The sequence below is a fragment of the Toxoplasma gondii genome, chromosome Ia, assembly GCF_000006565.2.
Source record: "Toxoplasma gondii ME49 chromosome Ia, whole genome shotgun sequence".
In the NCBI taxonomy this organism is placed as follows: domain Eukaryota; phylum Apicomplexa; class Conoidasida; order Eucoccidiorida; family Sarcocystidae; genus Toxoplasma; species Toxoplasma gondii.
Genome location: NC_031467.1, coordinates 1,718,473 through 1,731,229, shown reverse-complemented (window position 1 = coordinate 1,731,229; position 12,757 = coordinate 1,718,473). Strand labels below are relative to the sequence as shown.

The window sequence follows — 12,757 nt, the reverse complement described above, 5'->3', positions numbered from 1 at the left end:
CCCGGCTTATGTGACCAGATATTTTGACCTGACTTTTCTCTCCTCTTCCGGGCCTGCACCGCCACTACGTGTTTTTTCCTGCATCCGCCCTGTTGTCAGCATTTGCATGTTTTTTTCGTTTTCCTGCTGGTATGTGGATGTCCCGCAGATCGTGAAGTTCGTCCCCGAGCGCCGCATTGACAAAGAGTTGAAGATTCTGGGGAGCACAGCGAATCCTTCTTTTCTGGCTCGGACGGCCGTCCCTGTCTTCCTTTATATGGCTCCTTCGTTGAATTCGAAGGCCCTGGGACCACGCAGCGGCCAGGAGACAGCAGAAGCCTCTGGAGCTCGGAGCCGTGGAGACGCCTCCGTCTCGCTCGAAAGTTCCAGCACTATTACAGATCGAAGTCTGGCGGTACCCGCATCTCCCAAGAGGGCTTCGATGCCGTGCTTTGTGGACCTCCTGCTCCCTCCACCCCCAGTTGTCGTGCGGCTCTTCGACATTGATGTTCTTGAGAGTGGGGACCTGGAGAAGAAGCTGATCAGCATCGTCGTCGACTGGGATCCAGCGAACTTGGACGAAAGGCAGAGAACTGTGGGGGACCATTTGAGACACCAGGAAGCCACACCCCCGAAGCTGCGACAGGTGTCATGCGAGGGCGGAGGTGACGAGCGTGAGGACCGGGGCAAGCGGCTCAACGCCTCGGGAGGCGCGCACAGAGATCCTCGCGAAGAGAGAGAAGAGGACAGTCAGACGGACCCGAACTTTGACAACGAACCTGTTTGGTATTCTCTCCAGGACAATCAACAGCTGTCCTTCGATGTCCTCGAACGGTCCGTCACGCTCACCAATACCTGGCGAGCGAAACCGCGGTTGCTGGCTTCCGTTGGGTTTTCGGCGAGCGCGTGCAGTCCCTTGGCGGATCACTTGACCTCCGTAGCCGAACAGCACTGGATGGCGGCCTTTAATGGAGTGAAGAGTGAGCCGGGCGCCTGGAGAGTGGTAGAGAGCAGTCGAGCTGTGTCTCCAGCCTTGGCGAGCCAGCCTGAATGGGCCGTGTACAAACTCAGCGCCCCGGAGGCGGTAAACAGGGGCGAAACGATCCAGCTGTTGTACTATGAAGTCGACGTGGACTTGCTGGGGATCCGCGTCGTTGAGGGTGGAGGCCTCGAGCCATCGGACTACGTCTTGAAGGTTTCCTCCTTCTGGCTGGACGACCCAGACACGCCTCTCGAGTTCCTGTTGTCTGGTGAAGACTTCCCAGGACCCAATGTTGTCTGCCAGTTCACAGACCAGCCGCTGAAGCAGAAGCTCCGACGAAAAACAGTTTCTATTCCCGACTCTTCGAGGTTCCGGAACTCCAACCAGGTGGTATTGCCTATGAGAAGTGCAGGCATCACGACTGTTCCAGGCCAATGGGTCGGCGCCCGCATTTCGCCGCCACTCTTCGTCACTCCGTACCTTCCCTATCTTCAGGCTCTGTCACCGGCAAAACAGCGTGCACAGACACAGGAACAGGACGCACAAAGGTTGTCTCATGAAGAAGACAGTGCTCTGGTGCACCGTCACCGAACGGCCAGAGATGTACGCTCCGTCCTCCCCGACATAAACTTCCGACTGATTAGACGAGGAGGAGGCGACGTCGCCTCTCTCAGCATTTCTTTAAACGAATATCTCAACTTCCCTCAAGGCGAAACAGCCATACAGTTACAAATTCTCTCGCCGCAACTCGCCAAGCTCCCTCCTCCCAATGTGGACAGAGATATCATGGTAAGCAAACTTCTCCCAAAAGGAAACTTTTGGAACAGGGTGAGTCGCAGTTGGAACAGCTGTAGGCCTTTGAGCAAAGATTCTTTCACAAGTATCGTTTGGTTCAGATATCTGCATAGAGATTTATATCCAGGCGCACGTGCCAAAGAGAGGTCGATGCTGAGGCGGCTTGGTGGAGAGTACGCATGGAAGTAATTAAACCAGACGATACGCAGGTGCGTCCTCAAGTGTACGGCAAATTACATATACAGACGTACGTTTTCGCATTTAGAGACAAACATTAGTGCACCGGGCTCGAAGATGTATAGGACTATGACCGGTGTTTCTTTCTGCACGCCAACAGTCTTGACTCATGGTCATTTTTGTGGCTTTTTCACACATGCGCTGCTCAGACACACTACGTCTTTTCTGAGTTGCCATGTACTACCGCCGCCAATGTAGATGTCCTCATTGAGTGCTTCGCCGAGGCAACTGGAGACCTTTTGTACGACGATGACCTGCTGGTGGGGCGCATGCTGACCGACCATGACGTTTTCTTTATTCGTGACCCGGACGCAGAAGGAATTATCATTCATACTTTCAACGCCGATGATTATTTCGTTGGATATCATGACAAACGCAACACCCCGTTCAAAGAGCCCGCTCTTAAGGTAGAAAACACCCAACAGTTTGCTCTGTTCATTCTCCATTTAACTGGCTCACCATAAATAATATCCTTATGTACTGATGGGTACGCAGAGACATGCATATGCATAAGTAAAAAATATCTGGCTGCTTATTCCTGAGTGGGGCGTGAATGCAAGTGTAAATGCGTGCATCCGCGCATTTTTGGAACCGGATGCAACAGCCGGGAGAGACATATACCCCTACATGCATGTACATGTGCGAACATGCGCAGGTCTCAGATGTAACTGACCCTGGTCCATCAGTTGGCCAGTACCTCGACACGATGAGTGTTTTCAAAGGACAAAACGGAGAAAAAACGGCATTCATCCGCGCAGTAACGCAAACTACGACGACACAAAATCAGGCTGCGCCACAAGAGTCCTCAACATCTGAAAGTATGTATTAATGCCTTTGAATATACCGCTTTCTGCTCGTTTCCTCTGTATCGTTGTTCGCTCTACAACCAAAATACATGATGCGCAAGCAGTTTTCGCACCACCACGTTCGTCGTGCTCGCTGCGTTCATTCTCACGCTTGTGTTTGCGCATCTTCCCAGATCCAAATCAATGTGTCTATGTATCCATCTTTCGTCCATAAATCTTTGTGCATATTTGTATGCACGCATATACCTGCGGCGCCAGAGATGTAGTTGTATCATTGACTGTCTATTTCCATGGAGTAACTGCGTGAGTATCCGTATATAGACACACGTTCACGTGCAATAAGCAACAAGTCTGCGCGTTGGTTGTGCTTCCAGGTGCCGCAGACCAGAGCCGAGTGCGGGCAGCATTGAGGACGTGGATAAGGAAAGTGGGCCACAGGTCCGACCCGGCGCAGATTGGGTGCGTCTCTCTCATTGTCGGCGTAGCGCTTTCTCTGTTTCTCTCCCCCAGAACCATCCAGATCTTTCCTCTTAGCTTTCTTCTCCCTCCTAGCGCGTTGGCTATTGTTGCTTCAGAATGCCTTTTCTCCTTTCTTGCGGATGTTCGTGTTCCGCGGCGACCGGCGATACAATACGGGTGCCCCTGATCGTGTCGTTTCTCCGAGTTTCTCGCGTCAAATTCGCGCACTGGGTGTTCAGCCTCTTTGGTCGCCGTTTGTATGTCGACTGGTTGACGCTGTCGTCGCTCTCTTCCGAGGTCTTTCTGTCACTCTCATTGCTGGCAAACTTGTTCCTTGTTGCGGTCCTCGAAGAGGAGCGGCCAGTTCGCAATGCGTGACGATTTTTCCCTGATGATTCAGGAGGTCTCAGAGAGCTTTACTTCGGCGAAATTACACCGAAAGCATCTTTGCCACTGCACACGCTGACAGATTTCCCTTTCTGACGGGCTATCGTTTGTCGCTCTACAGCAGTTGTCTCCTGGCGAGGTTGCAGATACTGCAGACCGTTTACAAGACAAAGCCACGGAGCAAGTCTCGAAGAAACAAAGCCACACTTCCGCGGAAGTCTTCGTTTGACCGCGATTTTGAGGGAATCTACAATATGGTGAATATCTACGCCAGACATGAAGGTAAGAAGAGGAAATATGTAAATATTTATTTATTTATATATGGATGTATACATCAGTAGATTGATGGGCACATGGTCTTACGTTGGAACGCACTGTTTACCTTCACACCGTGTATATTTATCTATGTCTTCTTGGTTGTGTCGACATCCGTTTCCTTTGCCTCTACTGTCTTTGGTTCTCTTGCTTTCTCCACATCGTACCGCTGCGTGGGTTCTGCAGGCGTGGTGGTGTGGACGAACGATCAGTGCGATGAGGGATCGACGGAGAAGCTTTTCCGCCGCGCTGGCGAGCTCATTCTCATTTTCCAGAGCATTCATGACAGGCAGTTCCACCGAGTTTCGGTGCCGAGTTTTGATATCAGGTACGAAACGCAGAGCAAATTAACCACTGGGGGAAGGAAACGAAAAATTGGGGTGTGCGCATCTGGTCCTGTCGCCTGATGGCGGAGCCAGGGTATTCTCTTGAAAGGGGGGGGCACAAAGTATTCTCGCAAAACTCAGTCAGTGGTTTCTCGGAATACCTCCACCTGTCTCTTTAAAACTCCTGAGTATCGCTGCGTCCCTATATCTCGCGTGCTTCCTCATATCTGCTTCCGGAGGTCGGCCGATCTGTAGAGCAAACAAAGCAGAATAAGATAGACGTTTTATGTTCTTCTCGCCGCCACAGTCATCCGCAAGTGATTTGGGCGATGTTCACTGTGCTTGCAATGCGAGGTCGGCCGTTTCAAGTTCTGCGTTAACGGCAGCGTTTGTTGTATGTGTTCACTTCCTGCCGCTTGTTGCGCACCACGCGCCAGATGCTTGGTTGCCATGGAATGTCTGCGTCATGCACAGATATCCGGCAGAGAACGGCTTCTTCATTCTCGATTCCATCACTGAAAACTTCGAAGACCTCAAAAAAATGTGAGCCATCTGCTGCGAGCCGAGAGAAAGGGCAAAGATCAAAGCGACGTAGTTTGGATAAGGACACACACCGTGGAGTTTTCTCGCCAGTCTCTTCTCTGTGGCCATTTCAGAACCCTGTACCCGCCTCTAGCTACCATGCTCACAGTCTTCCTCTATCTTTTCTTCCCCAATAACGATGCTGTTCCGTATTCGTTTCTGTCTTTGCATCTTGTCTCATCTCTCCGTGATTCTAAGAGCTCAAACGGTGCTGGCGCACTGTGTAAGAATGCCTGTATCTTCGTCACGTCTCTCCTCCATCGTTTTTCCTGTTCTAGTTCAATCTTGATGTAGCGCTGATGTATGCTTCGCACTTCTCCCCTGGTTGTCCGTGTGTCTTCTCCTTTTGTGTCTCGTACTTCGAGGGCTCTGGAGCAAACGATGTTGCGGAAGGTGGCACAGATGAAGTTGTTGAAGCGGCATTCTTTGGTACGTGCTTTTGTCGTTTTCGACCCCCCGGAGTGAACTATGGCAGTGACTTGGACACAAAAGAAGAGAATAAATTGACAGCAAGCCAATTCCTTGCTGGAAACTGTTGTCACAGAAGCCGTTGTGGGCAGGCGGTGTCGCTTTTTTTCGTCTGCGTCAACCAGTCTGGCGAAAGTGAGGAGGCGACGGCGTTGAACGTGGAGATTCAAGAGCTACAGCACTCCATAGACGCACTAGCGCCTTTGGTAGGTCGAAAGAAAATCGACGAGAGAATGAGGACTCTGATCTCTGGAGCCGTCTACGTGTGTCTCTACACAGCGAGAGACAATGCCCTATTTGCTGCTTGAAGATTACTTGGTTGTAAATACATCGCGCGTAGTCAGTAGCTGCACATCTAGAGCCTTGCTCTTTGAATCACACACATGTGCATGCCCGCACCGTTTGTGCATGTATATGTCAACACACAGAAATGAGCCCGAGACACGGTTGCAACAGGAGCCAGACGCCTGGTTGCGATTCGATGAATAAGATCTCTTGGCAACGTACGTGACTCTCTGAGATTGTTCACTGGAGCGGGATGTCCTTAGGTCGCCATACTTAAAACCACAGCTGCTCCAATAGACATGTAACTATCTGCAGCAACATGCGTTTGCATGCAAATGAATTTGTATGAGTGTGTGTACAAACGTACACAAGATTAAAATTGACGTTGGATGGATCCTCTGTGCCCTGTAGTGAACTCCGGCTCCCAAAGGAAACCGTTGTAGGAGTGATTCAGCGTCTGTGTGGAGGAGTGTCCAGAGAGCAATGTCCTTTTGCTCCCGTTGCACTGTGCGTGTCATGTTCTGTAACTTCTTGTCTAGGTTGGTGGCTACCTCAAAACTGCGAGCCGGAGAGCTGGCTTCTCGCAGCCGCTCCCAGTGCGAAGAGGTCAACTCGTCTGCCGCATGAAAAAATTCGAGACGATGTTTGATCGAACTCAAACTCGAATTTGGTATGAACCTTTCGGTCTGTTGCCCCCGAGTAATCTCTCCGACTACCTCAAGTGGGGCAAGGAGGAGACGAAAATTGCTCAGCTGAAGGTGAGAGAGAGACACACATAGTGCCCAGCGGCGCCCGAAGAGGAGAAGGGAGGAAGTAGCAAACGCACTGGAAAGGTCGGGCCTGGCAGGACATTGCTGCGGTATTTATGGTGAAGTGTGTTTCGAGACGTCAGTGTGGTTATTCGCCTCCTTGAACGCCTCACTCTCCATTTGTCTTTCCTTTTTGCTCCATTGTTTCTTCTGGATGTCCGGTGTTGCACTTTTGTGCTAGTCTCCATCTCCCCCTTCTCCTACCCTCGGCTTGCTGCGGCTTCGATTCTTGTCCCCTCATTTGTGGCTTATTCTTGCTTTGCCCGTTCTGTTGTTTTTTCCGTGACTTTCCGTGAGCGACCCGGTTTCAACTGCCTCAGCTCCCCTCGTCATTTTTTCTCTCGCTAGGGCTGGGTGAAGGTGACCAACGTGACGGAGCAGGAGGCGCTGGTGAGACAGGAGGCCAGCGGAGTCCGCAGCGGGTCGAACTTGTCCACGCGAAAACGCTTGTTGCCACTGGACGATTCGGGGCCTTTAACGAGCGCAAATTCGCGCTTGTCTGCTCCACAACCTGATGAAGCTTCCGTGTCTTTTCATAATTGTAGAGTCAGGGGGTCGTCGTCGCTCGCATGGGAGCCGAACGCGCGGGGAAACAGAGAGCATGGTGGAAGAAGTGAAGAGCGAAACGACTCAAGTTCGACCCACAGAGACGAACCAAGGTCCAAGACAGGTGGCGGGACTTTTCCCGTTGACAGCGAGAGTGACGCAGGAAGCACATCGCCAAACGCATGCTGGAACGCACGCGACATAAAGGCACCCATCGTGACCATTGCACCGCCTATGCAGAGGTGGATAGTCCAAACTGTGGTTGTCCACGCCTACATTCTGACAGGACGAAATCTGCTCAACGTCGACTGGTGGGGCAAAAGCGACCCGTTTTTAAGACTCAGCATCGGCGACCAAGCCGTGACATCCGAGAAAGTCTTCAGCAAGTAAGAAACATGCGGGCCCTCATGCTTCCCAGCATCTGAGAAAACAACGCATCGGAAACAGCGACGCGTCAAGTGATGTATGCCGAGGGATACAGGTGCATTTGCCTCTTACTAAGCAGCTGCAAAAGATGCTCTGATGCATAGAGAGATGTTTTTCATATATAGAAATGTCCACATTTGCATGTGGTTGTATCGAGATCAAACGACTAAAGAAATGATACAACATGCAGCTCAGGAGGCCAAGATGTGCCAACACAGACAGAAAGTTTTCTACAAACTCCGCCTACACAGGTGCGGAACTCCAAGGACATACCTGCAACATTTTGCATGCTTGCGTAGATCTGTTTTCGCATGTCACAAGACGGACTTGCACGTGGGTTCATCTACAAATCGGCAGACGAGTATAGTGTCTACGCTGCTTTTGTTCGGAGGGTGTTTTGCTCCGGAGACAGTATCTGGACTGTGTTTCCGTGTTTCTTCATCCAGCAACGATAGTCCGGACTTCTACGAGCACTTTGTCTTTACTGTTCTCATTCCGGGAGCTGCAAAGCTGAAGATCGCCGTAATGGATAAAGGCGATATGCTCGCAGCCGATTCAACGATCGGCGAAGCAATTATCGACCTAGAAGAAAGGTAAAAGCACTGAAGCACTCATAATATTGTGTCCTTCTTGCGCCTTCCACATGTCGTGTGTGGCTTCAATGGCTTCGTTTACCTCGTCTTTCTTTTCCTCCAGAAAATCCTGCGCAAGTGTGTTCAGCTCTTCCGTTGTTCCCCTCTACATTTGCCGTTTTCTGCCATCAGGTGGCTGGCGCTCAAATCTACAAAGCCAAAGAAGATTCAAACTGAAGAGTACAGATATGTCGGCAGGTCTTTTGTATGTTTTGTGGTGCACTGTATCTATTCGCCATTGAGTATTTCGTGACAGACGTAGTTCCGTTTGGGCGTGCGATCCGCGGGACAGATGATTTGAAACATATTGGGGAATCTCCCTCTGGATGTGAGACTGTGAATCGGCCTTTAATCGTTGGTGGTGCCATTTGCACAAATGATTTGCTTGCGTTTCTTCTTCTGTGGATACCAGTGATGGAACTTCGATGCGATAATACCAATTCGTTACTGCGTATTTCGCATCCGGCGTGGTATTGCATGCAGGCAACTCATTTCGAAAGACAAAGAGATGTTCCTTCCTCCCCTTCAAGCTTTTCCTCTCGAGTATGTGACCCTTCAAAAGAGCCGCGAAGACGACGACTTCGGCGTATCGTGCGGGACTCTCCGATGTATGGTCGATCTGGTAAGAAAGAAGACGAGGAGGCTGATGCTGGAGAAATGAAAATTTGAGTTTTGGATGCGTTTGCGGCTTCATGTAACTTACAACAAAGTTCAAGGTATGGAAAAAACGAAAGGAAGAGGAAGAAGAGGTTTGGAAAACACAAGCTGGAAGATGAGGAGGACGGCGCAGGCGGACAAGGTGAGCCAGAAGAACAAGTGACAGAAAAATGTTTCCTTTTGCTGTCTGATCCTCTCTTCAATCGACCTGACCTTTCGCCTCTCTCAATCTTCTCCTCTATCTTTCTGTCTGTTGCTTTCCGTCTCCACCTTGTTTCTCCTACTTGCTCTTCCTTTCATTTTCTCACTGCTTTCGCTTACCTCTTTCTGACTGCGTCTTCTTGACCAGGTTGTCGATGGAGCTCCGTACGAGCCGCTTGTTGTCAACGACCTTGGGTCGACACACGCATTTGAGTTGCGCGTGGTCATATGGGATGTCGCAGACATTTCTGTCTTCAAGGGCGCTTCAGGTAAAACACCGGCAAACGCGTCATTGGAACAACGGTTACTGTCTGTGGGGAAGATATCGTCATACACATGCCTCTGGACTTGTGTATCAACGTCACTGTTTGCGCATAAATACATATATATATATATAGAGAGAGAGAGATAGATATATGTAAGGATTTATAACGTTAGCGATCTTCTTTTCTTGATTGTAACTGTGTGTCGTCGTTCTCTCTTTAGACAGAATTGCACAGCCTGTGTGTCAGTGTGCTTTTCTGTCAGCCTTGCTGTTGCATATAGTGAAGTGCCATATCTGTCTCTAGTTGCATTTTTATTAATACAGGCATTCTTCTTAGTACTAAAATTAATACGATCACACTTGCTAGCAGCATCGCGACAGCTGCGGGGGCTTTTTCGTGCCAACTTCTTGTTCGTGTCCCCGCGTTCACTGTCTCGTTCTGTTGCTGGCTAGGCGAGCGCAATGATTTAAAAGTTCGAATGGAGCTGTTTTTAACCGGAATCGATCTCCAAGATACTTACGAAGTCTACTACACAGATGTGCACCTCTTCGCCAAGACAACAGCAACATATAATTGGCGCATCGTTAAAAAAGTCAATCTTCCTGTGGCCGCATTGAGCTTGAAGGTAAGGAAAATGGATCTCGTAAGATACCACGTTTATGTCGAGCCTGTTGCAGTGCCCTGGTTGAGCATCTCCGGGAACGACTCGAAGGAGGCTTGGGTGCGAACTGACGAGTGTATAGTGTACATAGCGCAGTACATGTGAGTCAGGTTTTGTGATTATTTTTGAGCACGCGGTTCTCTGCTCAAGAAAAACTTTGTGGTGTCGGAGATATATTGTGGCGGAAAAAGGTACCCCTTCTACTTTATGGAGGACTTTTCTGGTGAGAGGTCGAGTAGAGGCGTAAGCCAACGTAAGTGAAGGGCAGCGCTGATTTCCAGTTCTCCAGCTTCTCTTGTCCAGGGAACGCAAAATTGGACTTCCTCACACGGATTCGCTAACATAGGCACATGCTGCGACATCTTTCGCCCCGGCGTGCTCTTTTCCAGACAGCTTATTTGAATGCATAAGAAACGCCACGACGCACGATCCGGTTGTATGAGTGTTCGGTTCGAATGCCAGCTATGGATGACCTGTATGGAGATGTCAGCGTGTCATGGAATGATTCGGGAGTTCGCGAGTGGCTCTGCGACCAAGCACAGTGATGTTATATTGATTTTTAGTGCGGCTGCATGGAGACCTCCCGCTTCCTAGAGTGTCCATGTGCAGTTCGCCCTCATCGACAACAATGCGGTTTACGACGACGACACGCTCTACGCGCCAGAGAGCCTGAGTCTGGATGCTTTGACCCACACGACAGTGACGAAGATTCGAACAGATGAAGCCCTTCTGGACCCCCTCGACTACACCATCGGGTTCGACGAACCGATGGGCCAGGGCATGTAGGTTCTTGCAGTGTGTCAGAAGAACTGGCGCTGACCCTTAAGTGGCGGTGCAGGATTCGCAAACAACCTGTCGCGCACTTGACTCAGAGTTTCTCTCATGAGCCGATCCTCATCGTTCACTTTGTCCTGCTCCCCTTCACCTTTTTTTAGGGTCGAGATGTGGTGTCAATCTTACTGGTGCGCACCCTTCGAAGCGATGGGGTGTCCTACGGCTGTCACGAGCTGCTGCAACCGGCGAGACATGGACGACGACTTTTTCGGCTCCCCGCCTCAGCCAGCACCGTTCTCGAGCTGGCTCAAGCTAGTCTGTTGTGGACGTACCGGATACCTGCGTCGGGAGCGCATGTTAGTTGAAGAATTTCTTGCAGATCAGTAGTATATGTGGTACTCCTAAACAGTAGCCCCTCACAGCAAGGACAAGGGTCGATGCAACTTGCAGACTCGCAGGAGGTGTCTGTGCATTTAAGTATGGAGGAGATGACGGACAGCATCGTTCCGAGCTGAAACCGTAAAGTTAAATATACACTTTGCTATTTCTATTCACTGTTTACAGGACAACACACTCGCCAGCTCACCTACATTGCACAGTCGCTCTCATCCCCCAGGATGTGGCGGAGGCTCATCCGGCGGGTCAAGGACGCTCAGCTCCCGATGCGCTTCCAGAACCAACGGATCGCCCTTCTCCCAATCTCATGTTTACAGTAAGTAATTGATCCTCAAGCACACAGGTTCTGAAAACAAACCTGCAATTTCAGGAACTACTCTTCAGTTCCAAAGTAGAGTCGTCGAGGTGGAACGCTGCTTATTGCTTCTCACTTGGGGGGCTGTGAAAATTCAATAAGAGCGCCATTTTCTCTGAGATGACAGTGACATGTGCGCAGGCATCTGTACCTTTGCAGTGAATGAAGGTCACCACCGCCTTCACAAAAGGGGCAACATGAGCGCGCACACATGCCAGTTTCGAGATACACCTTATTAAAACACATAGACGCAGCAAGAGGAATGTGCAAGGAGAGAATGTTCGTCTTTCGTTTTCCTGGCCCCTGACTACCATTAGGTGTAACGAATCCACCTGAGAACGTTAGCATTCTACGAGTGTCAACGGAACGAGATGTCAATATATCTCACGAGAGGTAGACGACTGCTGGCTGTCGGGTACTGCTTTGGCTGTCATAGCCTTCAGCAAGTAGCAAGTAAGGTGTTGGCGATATGCCAACGATATAGTTTTTCCAACAGAGCACTGGTCTTTTCTGTGGCGGCTTCTTTTGCAGGATCCAGTGGCCTACCTTAACCTTGTCGTAGGTCAGCAGACGTGCGCCCTCATTAAGTAAGGTGGACTGATTGTTTTTGCCTCCCTCCCGTATGGCACGGCTTGAGCCGAACGTAATATGCTTCGTTCCACGTTAGACCGAAGCATGCTGTGTGCTGCAGTAATTCAGCGTTCTTCAGAGACTGCTCGTGCAAATGTTCCACACCACTGCAGCGCGACAGCACCGATGTTCATCTGGAGGAGAAACTGGTAGAGAATTCATTTTTGTTGGAAAAAAACACCTTCACACTGATCTCAAGGACTAGTTGAAATTACTTCAGCCGGTGTAAAATATGCGTTTCTGAGCTGCTTTCGTTTCCCTGTTGGTTTTCCTTCAGAGCTTCAACTGCCTGCTTCTGTGGAGTTCTCTTTTTGGTTATCATTGCATTTGTTGTTGCTGTGATAGTCATCGCGGCACGCATGCCCTGAACGCTAGGTCACCGCGGATCGTTATCTACTTGTGAATTTGAAGAGAGGTCCACCTCAAATTGTCGCTTGCCAAAACCGCGATTGCTCGTTGTCGCTTTTCCGGAAGCGACGGTTGGCGGCGGACTGCCAGCAAACGTTTTCCGGCGCTGCGGTAGCTTCGTTCACACATGCAGCCTTGTGTTCAGTTTTCAGCAGTCGACAGAAGGGTAGAAGGGGGATGGACCATATATTTTCGGGCTTCCGTCTGCACCGTCCGCATTCCGCACCTGAGCCAGAGACAAGCGTCAGCAGCTCCTCTCGTTTCCGGTAGCCGCATCTTGTTTCTAAGCATGTTCACTACAACCGACACTCCCACGAAACCCAGACTTCTTTGTCTTGTCGGTGCTTTTTATGCCCACATTTATGGAACCAAGAA

General features: G+C 50.2%; 1 protein-coding gene across 1 annotated transcript; it reads left to right on the top strand.

The window, feature by feature from the left end:
* Positions 1 to 106: 106 nt before the first annotated feature.
* Positions 107 to 12,608, top strand: TGME49_295472 (C2 domain-containing protein; the record flags this gene model as incomplete). The annotated part of the gene is made up of 20 exons (XM_018782277.1): positions 107 to 1,750; positions 2,143 to 2,400; positions 2,649 to 2,811; positions 3,174 to 3,258; positions 3,767 to 3,927; positions 4,147 to 4,288; positions 4,761 to 4,829; positions 5,234 to 5,297; positions 5,462 to 5,542; positions 6,161 to 6,379; positions 6,779 to 7,362; positions 7,849 to 7,995; positions 8,518 to 8,656; positions 9,041 to 9,161; positions 9,611 to 9,783; positions 10,429 to 10,601; positions 10,755 to 10,949; positions 11,158 to 11,305; positions 11,876 to 11,931; positions 12,252 to 12,608. 20 exons carry the CDS (start codon positions 107 to 109, stop codon positions 12,340 to 12,342), a joined length of 4,713 nt encoding a protein of 1,570 aa, XP_018638530.1. The 3' UTR covers positions 12,343 to 12,608.
* Between the last annotated feature and the right edge of the window lie 149 nt (positions 12,609 to 12,757).